Source organism: Hippocampus bargibanti, linkage group LG07 (assembly GCF_051943395.1).
Source record: "Hippocampus bargibanti isolate YZ-2025 linkage group LG07, ASM5194339v1, whole genome shotgun sequence".
In the NCBI taxonomy this organism is placed as follows: domain Eukaryota; kingdom Metazoa; phylum Chordata; class Actinopteri; order Syngnathiformes; family Syngnathidae; genus Hippocampus; species Hippocampus bargibanti.
Window position 1 is genome coordinate 7,908,580 of NC_142740.1, and position 18,592 is coordinate 7,927,171.

General features: G+C 46.6%; 1 protein-coding gene across 2 annotated transcripts in view; it reads right to left on the reverse strand.

Moving 5' to 3' along the window:
- Window positions 1–16,591, reverse strand: part of meltf (melanotransferrin) — a 64,991-nt gene extending 48,400 nt beyond the window's left edge. The window contains exons 1-5 of one of the 2 annotated variants that reach the window (XM_089001173.1): window positions 16,486–16,591; window positions 12,228–12,382; window positions 11,643–11,742; window positions 7,804–7,965; window positions 7,368–7,524 (exon numbers count right to left, since the gene is read on the reverse strand). In XM_089001173.1, the coding sequence (XP_088857299.1) occupies window positions 7,368–7,524; window positions 7,804–7,965; window positions 11,643–11,742; window positions 12,228–12,382; window positions 16,486–16,537 (626 nt within the window). In that variant the 5' untranslated portion in view covers window positions 16,538–16,591. Of the gene's footprint in view, window positions 1–7,367; window positions 7,525–7,803; window positions 7,990–11,642; window positions 11,743–12,227; window positions 12,383–16,485 lie in introns of both variants that reach the window. The other variant, XM_089001172.1, reaches the window with a different exon arrangement.
- Window positions 16,592–18,592: the final 2,001 nt, after the last annotated feature.

Genomic DNA, 18,592 nt, shown 5'->3' on the forward strand with positions numbered 1-18,592 from the left:
TATCCATATAACGAGACTTTACTGTATATATATATCCCTACTGTCTAGATGTGGCAGTGCCGTACCCTGCTATGATTGGTCCCTGCTCTCCGGCTGGGGGGAGGAGAGGACTACTCCTTACGGCTCCACTGATTACTCCTATTGTCCTGACTGATTACTTCTATTGTCCTGCCTGAGTAAGAGGTCTACGGCTGGCCTGATTGCCCCATTTGCTCTGATGTCACCTCATCAGCATAACTGCATAACTAAGCCTATGTTGCCTAAGCAGTCTGTTGTACAAACGATCCAAATTGACCCTCACCCCATCATGGTGGTTTAGTGTAGGGTTTTGCTGTTTTATGAAAATGAGCTTCTTTTACTCTCCTTTCAACCCATCTATTTTCTTTCGCTAAGATTTTAACCTCATTGTCGTCAAATGAGTGGTTGCTAGCTTTTAGGTGCATATGTACTGCTGATTGGGACCCACTCGTATTATCCTCGCGATGTTGATAGTCTTTTTTTGAGAATTTGTTTAGTCTCCCCAATGTAATGCTCTTTACAATTTTCATTTTTACAATGTATTGAATAAACTACATTACTTTGTTTTTCATTTGGATGCACTAATTTTTGCCTGAACGTTTTTGTCGGTTTGAAATAGTAGGAATTTTGTGTTGCCAAAGGTCTCTTTGTAGTTTTTCAGAAACTCCTGCAATGTAAGGTACTGCTACTCCTCTCCTTTTTGTATCTTGATAATTTTTGGTTTCATTCCCTATTCATTCATTTTGACATTTGTTAAAAGACCACTGAGGGTAACCACAGTTTGTGAGTGCGCTCCTGATATGTTTTGACTGCTTTTCTCTACCTTCTACGCTTGTTGGTATTAGTTTAGCCCAATGCTAGAGGGTTCTGATAACTCCTACTTTGTGTTGTGGAGGATGGTTAGAATCGAAAAGTAAGTATTGGTCAGTGTGCGTGGCCTTCCTAAAGACTCCTGTTTTTAGCGCACTGTCCTCTTTTATAATTATTTTACAATCCAAAAAGGCTAGTTGGTTCTCTTTAATGTCCTCACAAGTAAATTTAATGTTCATGTCTACCGAGTTGACGCACTGGTTTAGATATGTGGACGATATGTGGACGCCACTTTCGTCATAATTCAAAAACAAGAAATTCAATCCCTCACAGATCACCTCAACTCTCTCTTTGCATCTGTCCCAACCCCAGCAACAGTCTCAGTGGTGAGGACGAGACGATTGGCTGACTCTTCTCTGCATGTAAGAACCAAACTTAAACCGGACCACATCTGCCAATTGCAAATTTGCCTTAATACTACGTATTTTCAATTTTGGGAAACATTTCACAAACAAATTCATGGTTGTGCTATGGGCTCACTAGTTTCACCCATAGTGGCTAATCTGTGCATGGAAGCGTTGGAGAAACAGGCCCTCACATCCTTCCCAGGGACAAAGTCTCTGCACTGGTTTAGCTATGTGGACGACACTTTCGTCATCATTAGTTATGCTGATGAGGTGAGACCAGAGCAAATGGGGGAATCAGGCCAGTCGTAGACCTCATACTCAGACAGGACAATAGAAGTAATCAGTCAGTATAATAGAAGTAATCGGTGGAGTCGTTGGGAGTAGTCCTCTGCTCCCATCAACTTGAGAGCAGGGACCAATGATTGCAGGGTCCGGCACCGCCACGTCTGGACAGTAGGGATATATATAGGGCCAAAACTACCAGCAAAAGACTTTAGTTCGCTGAGGAAGCATCTTGGATAAGAAGCGAAACGTCCGACACCTTCAAAGAAGTACAGATGACTGCTGAAGAAACCTTTTCATCGATAGCTCAATAAAGTTTGGGAAATACTCTACTGAAGGAGAAATGTTCTAGAAAAATGTTTTATTCATGTAGTTATCCAGTTATCTTGCTAGCTATTTTGCTATCTACATTACTTCTTGGTCGCGTCAGCCAAATATAACAATTAGAACAATGTATATATACAAGAGTCTGTATTGTCCTTCCCATTGAGAAACTAGTTACTGGATGAGAAACTGGTTATAGGACATCCAAGTTGCTTGGTTTATTAGATTTGTTTTTTTGTTTTGTCTCCTATGTTTTTTTTGTGTTTTGTTCTTTAAATATAGCGAACGGTTGAAACAGCAGTAGTAGACTTCTCAAGAATAGGATATACTGTATTAAATATGAATACTTGATTCTGAAGTTATGTGAAAAAAAACTTCGCACCGCTGTCAATTCAGAAAATATTGTAGTGTCACATCTCGTTGCCATCCTGGGCGCGCCCCGCCCATCCTGTCCGCTCCTCCGCCACTCCCGGGAGGAGACGGCGCCTCCCATCATCACTCACCTGGGTTCCCACAGCTGATGTCATTTACTGATTGTGCCTTCTGTCTATATCTGCCGATCGCTCACGACCGTCTCCGTCGGAGTATTTTGGATGTTGCCTTCACCACTACCGCGCTGTCAGGTCTGCTATTGTTTGGTTATCTTCCTTCACCATCCCCTGTTTGTTACTTTCTATACGTGTCTCAGTAAAGACTCTTGCTCCTTCAAACCCTGTCACGTCGTGTATTTCGGGTCCTACCCTTTCGCCAAACCGCGTCGCTCGAGTCCTGCCTCTTAACTCGAGCGTTGTCACACAATACTCCGATCACCCATGGACCCCGCCGGCGATGACAGGTACTTCGCCGCCCTTGTCCAAGAGGCGGAGCGTTCGAGCCAGCTGGCCCAGGCGATCGAGGAAGTTCGCCATATTACTTCCTCGCTGGCTCAACGCCTTAAGGAGATGGAGACATGCATCGCCACCCTCACAGCCCCTTCCTCCCCGCCCGTGGGCACGCGCGATCTACCGCTACCCCACCCCTCACGCTACGCAGGTGAAACCGGGCGCTGCGCTCAATTCCTCATGCAGTGTGCGCTCGTGTTTGACCAACAACCATACGCCTACGTTAGCGGTGAGGCTAAGGTAGCCTTCATCACCAGCCTGCTCACGGGAGAAGCCGAGACCTGGGTGCTGGCCGTACGGGAGTCCCGACCGGAGCTGTGCGCCTCGTGTCAGGACTTCGTGGCCGAGATACGCCGGGTGTTTCACCATCCGGTGACGGAGGTCGAAGCTGAAGAGAGAATCCTCTACTGCGTCCAAGGGGCCCGTTCGGCCGCAGAATACTCAGTCGCTTTCCGGATCCAGGCCGCTGGCAGCGGCTACGGCGACCGAGCGTTGAGGGGGGTGTTTCGTCGCGGCTTGAACTCCGATCTAAAGGACGAGTTGGCTACCCGCGATGCTGGCACCACCTTCGACGACCTCGTCGAGATAGTCATCGGCTTGGATCACCGTCTCCGGGAGCGGCGAAAGGAGCTGAGCGACCGACGGCCCGAGGAACCCCGAAGCCGACCTTGGTCGACCACACCCGGCAGCGAGCGCGTGCGGTGCCAGGAGGGATTCCCCGAACCTATGGTGATAGGGGGGGGGGGACGACCGCGCCAACCCAGGGGCTCGTCGCACCCGAGGCCCTCAGCCAAGGACCTAAGGCCCATGTAAGTTCCCATCGAAACGGCGACCATTGCAGGCCAAGTCCACAACACCTGTCATGCGGTTGGAGCTGGAAAGCGAACTATTTGGCCCCTCCAGCTCCCAAACCGTGCGGGCGCTAGTTGACTCGGGGGCCCACGGGTGTATCATTGACCCCCAGATGGCCAACTTGTTGGGCTGCCAACTCATCAATCTCCTTCCCCCTAAGGAGATCGTCGACCTGGACGACCGACTGTTAGCCCAGGTCACCCACCTCACGGCCCCGCTTAAGCTCCGAGTGGCGGGCAACCACGTGGAGCACCGCCAATTTTTTATTATGCCCCCCCGGAACGCGCCGTTGGTATTGGGTCTCCCCTGGCTCAATGCCCATGACCCGTCCATTTCCTGTGGTCGGCAACTGCCTGCGGTCGGCAACGGCAGGGCGAAACCCCTCCCGCGGTGGCCCGCCCGAGGCCATCTGCCTCAAGGGCGTGCCACAGTGCTCCCACGACCTGCGGGAGGTGTTCAGCAAAGACAACGCCCAATCCCTGCCGCCCCACCGACCGTATGCTTTACCGGCTTCATTACCGGACTCCAGACTTTTCCACATTTCATAACCAGAACGGGAAGCCCTGACCACTTACATAGACTCCTCCCTAGCGGCGGGACTCATTCGCCCGTCACGTTCTCCGCTGGGTGCAGGGTTTTTCTTTATTGATAAGAAGGACGGGTCCCTGCGCCCATGTGTTGACTACCGGGGTCTGCACGACATCGCCATCCGTAACAAATACCCTCTCCCCCTCATGGATTCAGCCTTCGCGCCCCTTCAGTCAGCCACCATTTTTTCAAAATTAGATCTCGTAGCGCTTACCATTTGGTCCGTATCCGTGAGGGGGATGAATGGAAAACAGCATTCAAGACACCTTTAGGGCACTTTGAGTACCTGGTGATGCCGTTCGGGCTCACGAACGCGCCCACCGTCTTCCAGAATCTGATCAATGATGTGCTCAGGGACTTCCTCAATGTTTTTGTTTTCGTTTACTTGGATGACATTCTCATTTTTTCTCGTTCTGCAGAGGACCACCAGCAACACGTCCGACGGGTCCTGGCGCGGCTCCTGTAAAACCGGCTCTACGTGAAGGCAGAGAAGTGCGAGTTCCATGTCCGCTCTCTGTCTTTTCTAGGGTTCGTCGTGGAGCAGGGGCAGCTCAGGGCCGACCCCGCCAAAACTAAAGCGCTGGTGGAATGGCCGATCCCAAAGACGCGCAAGCAGCTCCAGCGGTTTTTGGGGTTTGCCAACTTCTACCGCCGCTTCATTCGCGGATATAGTCAGAAGGCACTCCCCCTCACTAACCTCACGTCCACCAAGATCCGCTTTAGGTGGACGCCCGACGCTGAGGGGGCATTCAACCGCCTCCGTCTTGCCTTCACCAACCCCCCTGTCCTGCGTCATCCCGACCCGGACCTCCCGTTTTCGGTCGAGGTTGACGCATCCGAGTCCGGAGTAGGGGCCGTTCTGTCCCAGCGCTCTCCCACTGACCAGAAGCTACGCCCATGCCCCTTTTTCTCTCACCGGCTCTAGCCAATTATGACGTCGGCAACCGGGAACTGTTGGCGGTCGTCCTGGCCCTGCAGAAATGGAGACACTGGCTTGAGGGAGCTAAACACCCCTTCACCGTCTACACGGATCACAAAAACCTGGCGGCCATCCGGTCTGCCAAGAGACTTAACTCACGACAGGCCCGATGGTCACTCTTCCTCACCCGTATCGACTTTTCTCTCACCTACTGCCCAGGGTCACAGAACACCAAGCACGATGCCCTATCCCGCATCCACGAGCCGGCAGAAAGGGAGGAGACCAACGCCAACATCCTGCCGGTCCAGCGCATCCTGGGCGCCCTGAGGTGGGAGGTTGAGAGAAAAGTTCAGCAAGCCAGGGAACTACCCCCATCCCCAGGGGCTGTCCCAAGGATCGCCTGTTCGCCCCCCCCCCCCCTCTACGCACGGAGGTGCTCATCTGCCGGCACACCTCCAAGATAGCCTGTCACCCGGGGGTCAACAGGACGATCCAACTCATCGCCCAACGGTTCTGGTGGCCGGGGTTCAGGAGGGACATCACCATCTTCGCGAAGGCCTGCCTGACCTGCGCCCGTGGGAAAGCCTCCCACCAGCCCACGGCAGGACTCCTCCAGCCCCTACCGGTTCCGTCCAGACCCTGGTCCCACATCTCCGTCGACTTCGTGACAGGCCTCCCCCCCTCCCGTGGCAAGACGGTCGTCCTCACCGTAGTGGACCGATTCTCCAAGTCGGTCCACTTCGTCCCATTAACCAGGTTGCCGTCCGCCACCGAGACGGCCCAACTCCTGGTTAACCACGTCGTTCGTCTCCACGGGATTCCGACGAACATCGTGTCGGACCGGGGACCGCAGTTCGTGTCCAAGGTATGGAAGCGTTTCCGTCGGTCCCTAGGGGTGTCTGCGAGCCTGTCATCTGGATACCACCCCCAGACCAACGGACAGACGGAGAGGAAGAACCAGGACCTGGAGGCGGCCCTCCGGTGCGTGTGCCTCCACAACCCGGCGTCGTGGGCCCTACACCTGCCCTGGTTGGAGTACGCCCACAACTCCCTGGTCTCCGCAGCCACAGGTCGGTCCCCATTCATGTCCGCCTGTGGCTATCAGCCGCCCTTGTTTCCCACACAGGAGGGCCAGGTGGAGGTCCCGTCTATCGATCATCACCTCAGACGGGCCCACAGAGTCTGGAAGGAGACCAGGGACGCCCTGTCATGCACCGCATCCCGGAACCAGCGGGTGGCGGACCGTCATCGGCGACAAGCACCCAGCTACCAGGACTGGCAGGAGGTTTGGCTGTCCACGAAGGACCTTCGGCTAGCAGGGTCCTCAGCCAAACTGGGCCCACGCTTCACGGGTCCCTTCCCCATCGAGGCCATCCTCAGCCCGGTCTCGGTGAGGCCCGGTCTCGATTTCCCTCCTCAAGCCAGTGGAAACCAGCTCCTTAGCCCCCACGCCCGCCCCCCCCCCATGTCCCCCCCGGATGTTGGACGACAGACCGGTCTACACCGTGCGGGAGATACTGTACTCCAGGCGCATGGCAGAGGAGTGCAGTACCTGGTCGACTGGGAAGGCTATGGACCGGAGTAACGTCAATGGATCCCACGTTCCTGGATCCTCGACCCGTCTCTCACCCGGGCGTTCCATGCGGCTCACCCATCCAAACCTGGTGAGCCACCAAGAGGCGTCCATTGAGGGGGGGGGCACTGTCACATCTCGTTGCCATCCTGGGTGCGCCCCGCCCCTCCTGTCACCTCCTCCGCCACTCCCGGGAGACGGCCCCTCCCATCATCACTCACCTGGGTTCCCACAGCTGATTGTCATTTACTGATTGTGCCTTCTGTCGATATCTGCCGATCGCTCACGACCGTCTCCGTCTGAGTATTTTGGATGTTGCCTTCACCACCACCGCGCTGTCAGGTCTGCTATGGTTTGGTTATCTTCCTTCACCATCCGCTGTTTGTTATTTTCCATACGTGTCTCAGTAAAGACTCTTGCTCCTTCAAACCCTGTCACGTCGTGTATTTCAGGTCCTACCCTTTCGCCAAACCCCGTCGCTCGAGTCCTGCCTTTTAACTCGAGCGTCGTCACATGTAGTCCACTTTGGAGTCCTTTGACAGGGTGCAGCAAGTATAATTAACGTTCTGGTCCATTGAAACTAAGAGTTTGGACTGCATTGCTAGAGTTTGTCAACTTGGGCTATTTTCTGATTCCTCACATATCTTCAAATTAATTCTTAGCATTACTTTATAACACCATTTAATGTTGCAGAGGTTCATTCAGTATGTTACCTGAAAGCTCCTTCATAGCTGTAATATCGTTCATTGTTGGTTGCCTCACATTTGTGTTGTCCATTCTCATTGCCGGCACACAGCTTGCACAAAGATGCAGGATCACCAACCTCATTCGCTCCCGGAACACAACTGCTGTTAAAAAACTGTGCCACACCTGATCATGCTCACACACGCACAAATGTATGTGGTGAAACACACACTCACGCACACACAAATATGAACACACACGCATGCACGCACAAACACACACACACACACACACACACACACACACACACACACACACAAACGCACACGAACACATCCACACACACACGCGCACACACACACACACACACACACACACACACACACACACACACACACACACACACACACACACACACAATATAAAGCATGGTTCTGAAGGCTTTCGACAATGCGAGGATCATACCCGTTGAGAAGTCACAGCCCATGACTGACATGTAGCCTTGGTCTATGAAATGTCCGATGGGCATCTTCCATCCGGCTGTTCTGCCCTTCCCCGTGTGGCAGCTCTTTTTCCCGGCCAGGTTTTTGATGTTGATGCTGGAATTTACCTTTTTCACAACGGCGACTGCAAAGTAAGCGGCACCGGTACCTGAAGTGACAAAGTCTTAACAGTGAGCTTCAGGAAAGTAAATAAATAAACCTTCTCTTTGGCCTTCCTTTCGGTCTCCTGCCAGGTTAGTTCAAGGCTCAGCATCCTTCTCCCAATATATTCACTCTCTCTCCTCCAGACATGTCCTAAACATCTCAGTCTGGAATCTCTGACTTTCTTTCTAAAACCTCTAATATGAGTTGTCTCTCAGATATTCTCATTCCTGATTCAAGACAACCTGGTCACTCCCAAGGAAAACCACATCTTTATCTCTGATACCTCTGCTTTGCTTTCTGGCTTTGCTTCAGTGGTACTGCCTCCAGTCCAAACATAATGGCTGTTTATACACCTTTCCTTTCATCCAAGTTAACACTTCTATCACACGTCATACCTAGCATTTTTCTGCAGCCATTCCAGCCTGTCTTGACACGCTTCTTCACCACTTTTCTAGACTCTCAATTGCTCTGATCAGTTGACCCCAAGTACTTAAAATCCTCCACCTTTTTAATTTCTTCTCACTGTAACCTCACTCTTGCACTAGGGTCGCTCTCATTCACACACATATATTCCGCCTTGCTGTGACTGACCTTCATTCCTCTCCTTCCCAGGGCAAAACTCCACCTCTTGATTTCTCCTCCACCTGTTCTCTGTTCTCGCTACAGATCACAATGTCATCTGCAAACATCCTTGTCCAAGGAGAATCCTGTGTAACATCGTCTGTCAGCCTGTCCATCACCATAGCAAATAAGAAGGGGATCAGAGCTGACCCCTGGTGAAATCCCACCTCGACCTTGAATTCGTCTGTCACACCGACCAGAACTGTCTTGGATTGGATTTGCCTTTATTTGTCTCGCAGTGGAGAAATTTACATTTCACAGCAGCAAAGTGATGAAAGGAATGAAAGTAGAAAAAAGAAATACATGAGCTGCTGGAAAGGCAGCCACTCTCGCGGCACCGTCTTGAAGTCAAAAGAACAACAACAAAAAACTAAATAACAAATAATATGACAACACAAAGACAACATGACAACACAGAGAGTCATTCATTCTTCAGGACTTGCTGTACCCTCTGTGATGACATGAAGCAGTTCTAGAGGAAAGAGGAGAGGATCAAAGCGTTTTTCCACCAGTGGATCAGGGACATCATGGTGGAACGTGCGCGTCGACTACAAGCTAAATGTTGAAAGCAAACACGGAGCTGTAGCATCCATTGACGAAAAGAGATTGTCTCACATCTCCTGTCCCACATAAATCTGCTTCAATTCCAAGCCGCAACAGTTCCACATACGCATCGGCGCTCTGCGCTGACGCTGCTTTCTTCTTATCGTGGGCTCCTCAAGCCATGCATCCATGCAGACTGTCCAACAGCACTGACCTTTCCGCTGAACAAAGCGGGGCTGTGAAGATGCTGCCCATTACAGGCGCAAAAAAGCACAATGGCTCCTTTGGTGTCCAGCGATGGCAGTCGAATGGCACCGACATTCCTCCCATTCAAAAACAGTACTGGCATATTCATGCTGCCGAAAAGGCGCAACCGCTCAACACAGTCTCCTCCTTGATGAATGTCATGGTCAAAAATGCTGAAAAACAATCCGTATCCATTCCACATGACGCCCAACAACACAAAGTGACAAAAGAAAACACAAAACAAGACAAAAACAACAAAAAAGCAAGGCTCATGAGAGCACTTGCTGACGGCTGCCTACTCGGGCGCCATCTTGGACTTCTCTTCTTACAGTCATCATAGATGTCCTGCTCTGACATACGTCTCTGTCACTCCAGATTTCCTAATGCACTACCACAGTTCTTCTCTGGGCACCTTTTCATACGTGTTCTTTCGATCTATAAATGCAATGCAGTTCCCTGTGACCTTCTCTGTACTTCTCTATCAACATCTTTAAAGTGTTTGCATCTGTTGTACTCTTCTTGGCATTAAACCAAGACTGTAGTTTGCCAGCCGACCCAGTACTATTCTCCACTGCTACCTAAAAGTCATGCAGCACTCTTCCTTTTTCAACTTCTTCCATTTTGTCCTCAGCTCTGCTTTTGTTTTTTTCATATTCCTCACCAACTGAGTCATCATACTCACCACCAACCTATGCTATCTGGCTACACTCTCACCAACTACTACTATGCAGTCACTCCAAATGGCACCGTCTATACAAAATATAGTCGGCCCGTGTACTCCTTCCTCCACTCTTATAGTTCACCCTATGTTCCTGTCTCTTCTGAAAAAAAGTATTCACAATAGCCATTTCCATCCTCTTCCCAAAGTCAACCATCACCTGTCCTTCAGTGTTCCTCATGTGAAGTCCAAACCTGCCCATTACCTCCTCATTATCTTTGTTTCCTGAGCCAACATGTCCATTGAAGTCTCCACCAATTACACTGATAGAGTGTATTTATACACATCCGTAAACATCGTGTTTAGTTTAGTACATACTATGTTATTTGCATGTTTAGTTTAGTCTATATGGATGTATGTAGCTTATTAGTTAACTCGTTGCATATGCAGAGTGTAACAAGTATCAACATTCAGTCTAATGTTCTCCCAACACTTGTCCGTTGCTGATAGGCTCAGTTGAGACGATGTCATCAACTGCTGGGTGTTTAAACTAGTTTGAGGAGGCGGGTTTTGTTCTCTTGGCTTCCCGCTCCGACGAGAGATGTTCTCCATTTTGTTCTACTAGAATAAAGTAGTCTTTTCTGTTCACCATCTATCGTCCCCACTTGTATTTCATCATAAAATTCTGTTGAACTCCGAACCAGAAGAGAAACAGGAATTAAACTCCAACAACACTCTCACTTTTAGGGATGTTTGTATGACTTCATCTAAGTCTAAACCAAAATGTCTCCTTCTCCTCCAACTCACATCCTACTCGTGGGGCATACCCACTAACACATTTAACATCACAACTTCAATTCCTAGCTTCAGACTCATCATTCTCTCTGACACTCGTTTTACTTCGAGGACATTCCTAACAAACTCCTCTTTCAAGATAACCCCAACTCCATTTCTCTTTCTGTCAACACCAATATAGAACAACTCGAACCCTGACCCTAAGCTTCTAAACTTGCTCACTTTCCACCTTGTCTCCTGGACACACAATATGTCTACCTTCCTCTTCTTCATCATGTCAACCAACTCTCTACCTTTACCTGTCGTTCCTACATTTAAAGTCCCTACTCTCAGTCCTATACTCTTGGCGTTCCATTTCCCCCTTTTCAAATCAAAGGTTAACACATGATTGATAAATATGCCACCATCAATGTAAAGAAAGTGATCTAATAACTCAAGGATGGAGGTTGGTCACCATTTGTTGAACCAGTTTTTTTTAACATACATTAAACGAAATAAGAAGAATAAGAAAGCCTCTTTAATAGCCCCACAATGGAGAAATTTGCAATCGGCAGCAGGAAAATTGAAAAGGGATGGGGGGGGGGGGGTTAAAAAGAAAAACAAAGTATTGCATGTAAAAAAATGTTTCACAGGAGAACTGTATGTAACTGCACAAAAAATACACAGATTATGTATTCTAGTGTACACAACAGATAAAGACAGCACTTAATGGGACTTATTTTACCCTTTGATCTTGTGATACGAAGCAATTCAACCGCATGAAGGGAGCAAACACTGGAGAGAAACAATCTTACGATCAGCCTTTGATTCACTTGCAGCTATCTTGAATGAGGCACTCTTGTCCAGGTTGTAGATTTCAGAGGCGAACATGGACAAAGCATCCGCTTCTTTTTTCTACAGAAGAAACCATCAAATAAACATACAAGGACAAACACAACACAGCTAGACCAAGCGAATCAATAGAGGTTGAAGTATGTTGTTGAAAAACAAGCTTTTTCAGGGAACGTGATGACGAGAGTGACAGCACTTCGAATGTTGTTTTCTTTACATTGAATGATGGTAATGATCGTAAAACTACAAAAATGGACCCTTATGCGCGTTGCCATCCATTGCCATTATTTTTTCCTTGCCTACACTGGAGAAAAAAAATCCTCATGGAAGTTTGTATTTTTGCATGAATGGTTTCATTCATTTTTTCCCCCTTTTGAAACACTACCAAATTTATTGACATGTTTTGTGGCACAAACCCCAAAAGGATTTATTTAACAGCGATATAGCAAGCGATATACAAAAACCAAATCAGAGATAAATTTAGGACGGTTATTGCTTAAAAGTGGGGTATTAAAAACTTTGCATATGACGATAAATCAGGTTCCAACCTGGAGCTTTTCTACACAGTTCTCCACTGTGGTTCCACGAATGCAGCTGAGCGATGGCCGGATGGAGACTTGGGCAAAAGCCTGGGACATGGCCTCACATTTTCTCTGCTCTGCGTCCGAGATGGTGCACCACCTGATGCTGGTCTGACCACACACTGAGCAGACAAAGATACATCTGTTTTACTCACGTGTACTAAATCTCATGAATCATTTCCTTTGCTTCATTAAAAATAAATCATAAGAAGTGATCTTTATAGTGAAAACGAAGAACATTTTTGTAATCAAATGACACTACCACTATTCAGTCTTTAACATCATTAGTTGCATAGAAATTCTGAATTATTTACAATAGGAAAGCGAAACAACATGGAAGTCTAAAATTGTGAGCACACCAACCTGTAAATATATATTTGATGAGTGGTTTCTCAAAAGAATAAAACACCTGAATGTATTTTACGATCTCTCGCATTTCACAGCAAGCAAAACAATTTTGTCATTTGAGTTCTGTAGTGTTTTTGTAACTATTGTTGTTTTAGGATGCTGAAGATTCACTTTTCCTGGGATGTATGACTATTTAATAAGGAAAGTTATCAAAGAAAGCCTAGTTGAATGACATATGTTGGGGTAATTCGCTATACGAACATCTTTAAACAGAATTACCTCAACAACATAAATGTGTTTTTATGTGCATTTGTCTGCAGTCTTGTAGTGTGACATTTGTGAATTTCTGTCTTCCACAGTGTTTTGTTACACATAACTTGAGAATAAATTGGCTAATCATTGGCTGCTAGCTAAACACACATAAAAAAACTTGGAGACAAAAGAAACAAACAAATAAAAAAAGCAGATAACTTGGATGCTCTATAAACAGTTTCTCAACAAGTACAAACTACAGTAAAGTCTCGTTATATCGATATTCAAGGGAGTCCGAAAAAATATCGATATAACCGGGACTATCGATATATCCAACCCTGTTTGCATGTAATTTTCTCCGTGCATGCATAGAAATAGTATCGATATAACCGGGACTATCGATATATCCGATATCGATATAACGAGACTTTACTGTAGTACATTAAAGACTCTCAGATAGCAGGTGACTCGAGCCACTCATCTCACAGCCTCTTTGACCTGTTGCTGTTACACTGTGATATTTCTATGTGAGAACCAGCTGGCACAAGAACAGTTTCTTCCAGCAGGTGGGCAGGAGACACAACTTCTTCCCTGTTCTGCCTGCCTCTTGCCCCTCCCTCAGCACCAGATGTCTGTTTATTGCCCATGAACAATTAACTCCCTCAACTTTTAAATTTAAACATACATGTAAGCTCTCAGTCATACAGGAGTGGTCAATCGTTTTTTCAGCCGTCATCTGTTCTTCTTTGAAGGTGTCGGACATTTCGCTTCTCATCGTGTCAGACATTTCGCAATCACATCTCATATATATACATATATATATATGGCGCTTGGACCCCTCTTTTGGCGGCTTTTGGCGGCTTTTGTTAATGCAGTTCGGCGCAGGACGGACATATCGACAGTACGGTTATATCGACATTTATATATATATATATATATATATATATATATATATATATATATATATATATATATATATATATATATATATATATATATATATATATATATATATATGTGTGTGTGTGTGTGTGTGTGTGTGTGTGTGGAAAACCACACTTGAAGCCAATGGCAAGCCACTAACGCAAGTGTCCATCAAATGTGGCATATATCAAGGTGATGCACTCTCCCCACTGCTGTTCTGCATAGGACTGAACCCCCTCAGCCAGATAATCGCCAAGACAGGCTATGGATACCGCCTCAGAAATGGAGCTACGATCAGTCACCTCCTCTACATGGATGACATAAAGCTGTATGCTAAGAGCGAAAGGGACATAGACTCCCTGATCCACACAACCGGGATCTACAGCAGTGATATCGGAATGTCATTCGGACTGGAGAAATGTAGTCGGATGGTGACTAAGAGGGGCAAGGTAGTCCACACTGAAGGGGTCTCACTCCCTGAAGGAACAATAGCAGACATTGAAAACAGCTACAAGTACCTCGGTATACCACAGGCCAATGGCAACCTCGAACTAGCAACAAGGAAAGCAGCTCCGACCAAATACCTCCAGTGAGTGAGGCAAGTCCTCAGAAGCCAGCTCAATGGCAAGAACAAGACCCGGGCATTAAACAGCTATGCGCTGCCAGTGATCAGATACCCTGCAGGAATAATAAGGTGGCCAAAGGAAGAGATTCAGACCACGGATGTTAAGACCCGAAAACTCCTCACCATGCACGGTGGGTTCCATCCCAAGTCTAGCACCCTGAGACTGTACACAAGCCGTAAGGAAGGAGGCCGGGGACTAGTGAGTGTGAGAGCCACTGTCCAGGATGAAACATCCAAGCTCCATGAATACATCAAAGAGAAGGCTTCAACGGATGATGTACTCAGAGAATGTCTCAGACAATGGGGAACAGAGGATGAGGTGATGGAAGAGGGACAATCATGGGAGGAAAAGCCCCTACACGGGATGTACCACCGAACCATAGCAGAAGTGGCTGATCTCAAGAAGTCTTATCAGTGGCTAGAGAGGGCTGGCCTAAAGGACAGCACAGAGGCACTCATCCTGGCTGCCCAGGAGCAGGCCCTGAACACCAGAGCCATAGAGGCAGGGGTATACCACACCAGACAAGACCCAAGGTGTAGGTTGTGCAAAGAGGCACCTGAGACAATCCAACGCATAACTGCAGGGTGTAAGATGCTGGCAGGGAAAGCCTACATGGAGCGCCATAACCAGGTGGCTGGCATAGTCTACCGAAACATCTGTGCGGAGTATGGACTGGAAACCCCAAGGTCAAAATGGGAAACACCCCCCAAGGTGGTGGAGAATGACCGAGCAAAAATCCTGTGGGACTTCCAGATACAGACTGACAAGATGGTAATGGCCAACCAACCAGATATCGTGGTCATAGATAAAGGGGAAAGGAAAGCCGTTGTCGTGGATGTAGCGGTCCCGAGTGATGGGAACATCAGAAAGAAGGAACATGAGAAAATCGAGAAATACCAAGGGCTCAGAGAGGAGCTGGAGAGAGCCTGGAAGGTAAAGGTGACAGTCGTGCCTGTGGTGGTCGGAGCAAAAACATAGTAATGTAGTTTATTCAATACATTATAAAAATGAAGATTGTAAAGAGCAATACATTGGGGAGACTAAACAACTTCTCAAAAAATCTTTATCAACATTGCAGGGATAATACTAGTTGGCTTCAATCTGCAGTACATAGACCATAATCAGCCAGGACAATAGAAGTAATCAGTGTACCCTCAGGAAATAGTCCTCTGCTCCCCCCAACCTTAGAGCCGGGACCTATCAGAGGTCTGGCACCGCCACCTCTGGACAGTCGGGGTATAGTTATGGGCCAGAGCTACCAGCAAAATTTTAGTTAGCTGTCGAAGCCTCTCGGATGAGAAGTGAATCGTCCGACACCGTCAAAGAAGTACAGATGACGGCTGAAGAAACCTTTTCATCGATAGCATTTAAAATGTTCACTATCTCAGCTTTAAGCCACAACAATCACACTTGCTTGCCTATAGTTTACTATATATCATTTTCTATGCACCGCATATTTCCATTGGGGTTGAGAGAGGAACGTGTGAAAAAAATATGCGCTGTATGTTGACATTGAGCATTTTTTACAATAAAGCTTAACTTAACTTTCAAATGAATATAAACGCATTTGTACTTCAGGTGAAATAATTTTTCATTATACAGTAAAGTCTCGTTATATCGATATTCAAGGGAGTCCGAAAAAATATCGATATAACCGGGACTATCGATATATCCGACCCTGTTTGCATGTAATTTTCTCCGTGCGTGCATAGAAATAGTATCGATATGACCGGGACTATCGATATATCCAATATCGATATAACGAGACTTTACTGTATTTCAAAACTTGTGTTTTTTTCAAAACATCATGTTTGGCTTAAAGAAGGAGAAGATTGATGGATTTGTTAACACAACATACAAACATAAAATGTCTTCATTCATAAATGAAGGATTCCCAGTATGACGATACAATACGGTGTGTGTATGTGGGTGTGTGCGCAGACCCTTTGGCCACTACACGAATAAATGTCTAGCTTTGCCAAAGTACGCTATTGTCCATCAAGTAATGACTATGCATGCGTACATTTTAATTACATCATGAATATATCTATAGTGCACCTAAACATTTCTCTTACCAGCATGAAGAATTAACAGGAGGGCTCCCGCTGTCGTGCTCCATGTGGCCATGATTACCTTCTTCTTCCGTTTCTCCTCTCTGCTGACTCTTCAGTCCAAATGAAAGTTTTATCTTGGTTTTATACTGTAACTATAAACCGGGTCAAAGTTCTGAGCCTATGTTCAGCAATTATGTTGCACAACTTTACTGTGTTAAGTGGCAGCAAATCTCACTCGGTCTGGTTCATTCCTGCTGTCTTAAGCTGACTACACACGGGGTCAAACATCGCAAAGATCTTGTAACAAAACTCACCTTTTGACCTCAGCTTTGAAAAGTTTCCAGCCTACCTGCAACCCATTGAAGAGAAGCGGTACAATAAATGGATGGGAGGGATGGATGTTCAATTCCAATCCCAGTGAAATATAGAAAGTTGCCCGAATAAAAACTCCTAATGATCAATACTCATTTTCCTGCCTGCAATGTGCCTGAACGAGAAATCAAAAGGCTCAAAACAGCAAGAAATGTGTCAACAGAGCCAAGCTCCAGAGCAGTGTGAACAGAGAAGTCTTTTACAGTCCTCACCTCTGACTCAGGTCAACATGCGGCGCATACACACGTATAAGACTGTTCCTGCTGGAAAGGGATAAGTGACTCACTCTCTGCACGGGAAAATGCAGCAAAAAATGCATCAATACCGTGGACATTGCTTTCACTAGTTTTTTTTTGTCTCACAACACCATAGCAGTTAAAGTGAAACACTTGAATTCTTTTAAACTTATAAGACTATGAAATAATGTGAAGTACCTTCATATTCTCATCAGATTCACTCAGTTATGATGAAAATTTAGCAGAAGAATGAAATTTAAAAATGCTAGTGCACTCACACTATGTCTGAATGTCTCACACTGCTCAGTGTATGTCATAACAGCTTAAATGCAACAAGTTTGCAGATTTATTTTTAAAAATATTTTAACCTTCACAAGGGCATCCCGGTAGTGCAGTTGTTACTGCATCGACACCACAAATGCAGTTTGTGGGTTACATGCTGGCTCCAGCCTCCCTGTGTGGAGTTTGCTTCTTTTCAGCGTGCCTGCTTGACTTTTCTCCTGGTACTCCGATTTCCTCCCTTCAGTGGCAGGCCGTCAGGGCCTGCACGGCCTTCTCTGCTGGTCTAAAAATATCTGAATCAAAGACGGATTAAATATATTTTGTTCATAAATTCTTATTAAATAATTCCAAACGGTCTCTCTACTTCCTTTCATTGCTTTTTCCCTGTTGTGCTGCTTCCATATGTGTGTTTAGGTTTTAACCATTTAACCAATCACATTTCAGACATCATTTGTTACCTGGGTCAGAAATCTACCTGAACGCCTTCACAATCAGTTCTGCGGGCTCTGTCGCATTAAATATTGTATCAATGACACTATTGCTTCAATTAATGTCGATTGCTTTAACCAATCAGATTTCGAGTTGGTGGCGAGCAGGACCTGCTCGCAGGCCTGGGTAACGTAATAGTTTTTGCAAACTATGATTGCTGAGTCACCAGTCAATCATCGTGTAAGCATTTGCAAAATTGTTGGGGTTGTCGGAGTTGTATTAAGTTTATGATAGTTTTGGCTTGTTTGTCTGATTAGATCGAGGAGGGCAGGAAGAATAAAAATTAAAAGCTGCATTGAAACGAAGTCCATCTCTTGTTCCTCGGCAATCCTTGAAAGCCATTCACAAACAACAACAAAAATAACCCCTCAAGTTACAATTAGTGGCAGATGTGCTGGTATGTTTTGTGGAGCTTCTTGACAATTTTTATGAAATGATTTTTTTTCCTTGATAATTGTCACTTTGCTAACAACGTGGATTCTTGCGCTCTACTGTATAGCAGCTGCTAGTTGTTAAATTGGATGAGATTTTGAGATTTCCTGCAGTTTGAATTTTTCCCAAACTTCTTTTTGGACAATATTACGACCATCATTTGAGTGCACCATGTCCAATACTGAGACTTCCATTAATCAATCCTTTGAAATGGCTCATTCCACTGAAAATGTTAATCAACTAGGACGCCTCAATATTGATTTACCACAGGTTTTTAAAGGAGATGGACCGTGTTGTTTACTAACTAGTCTTGACGT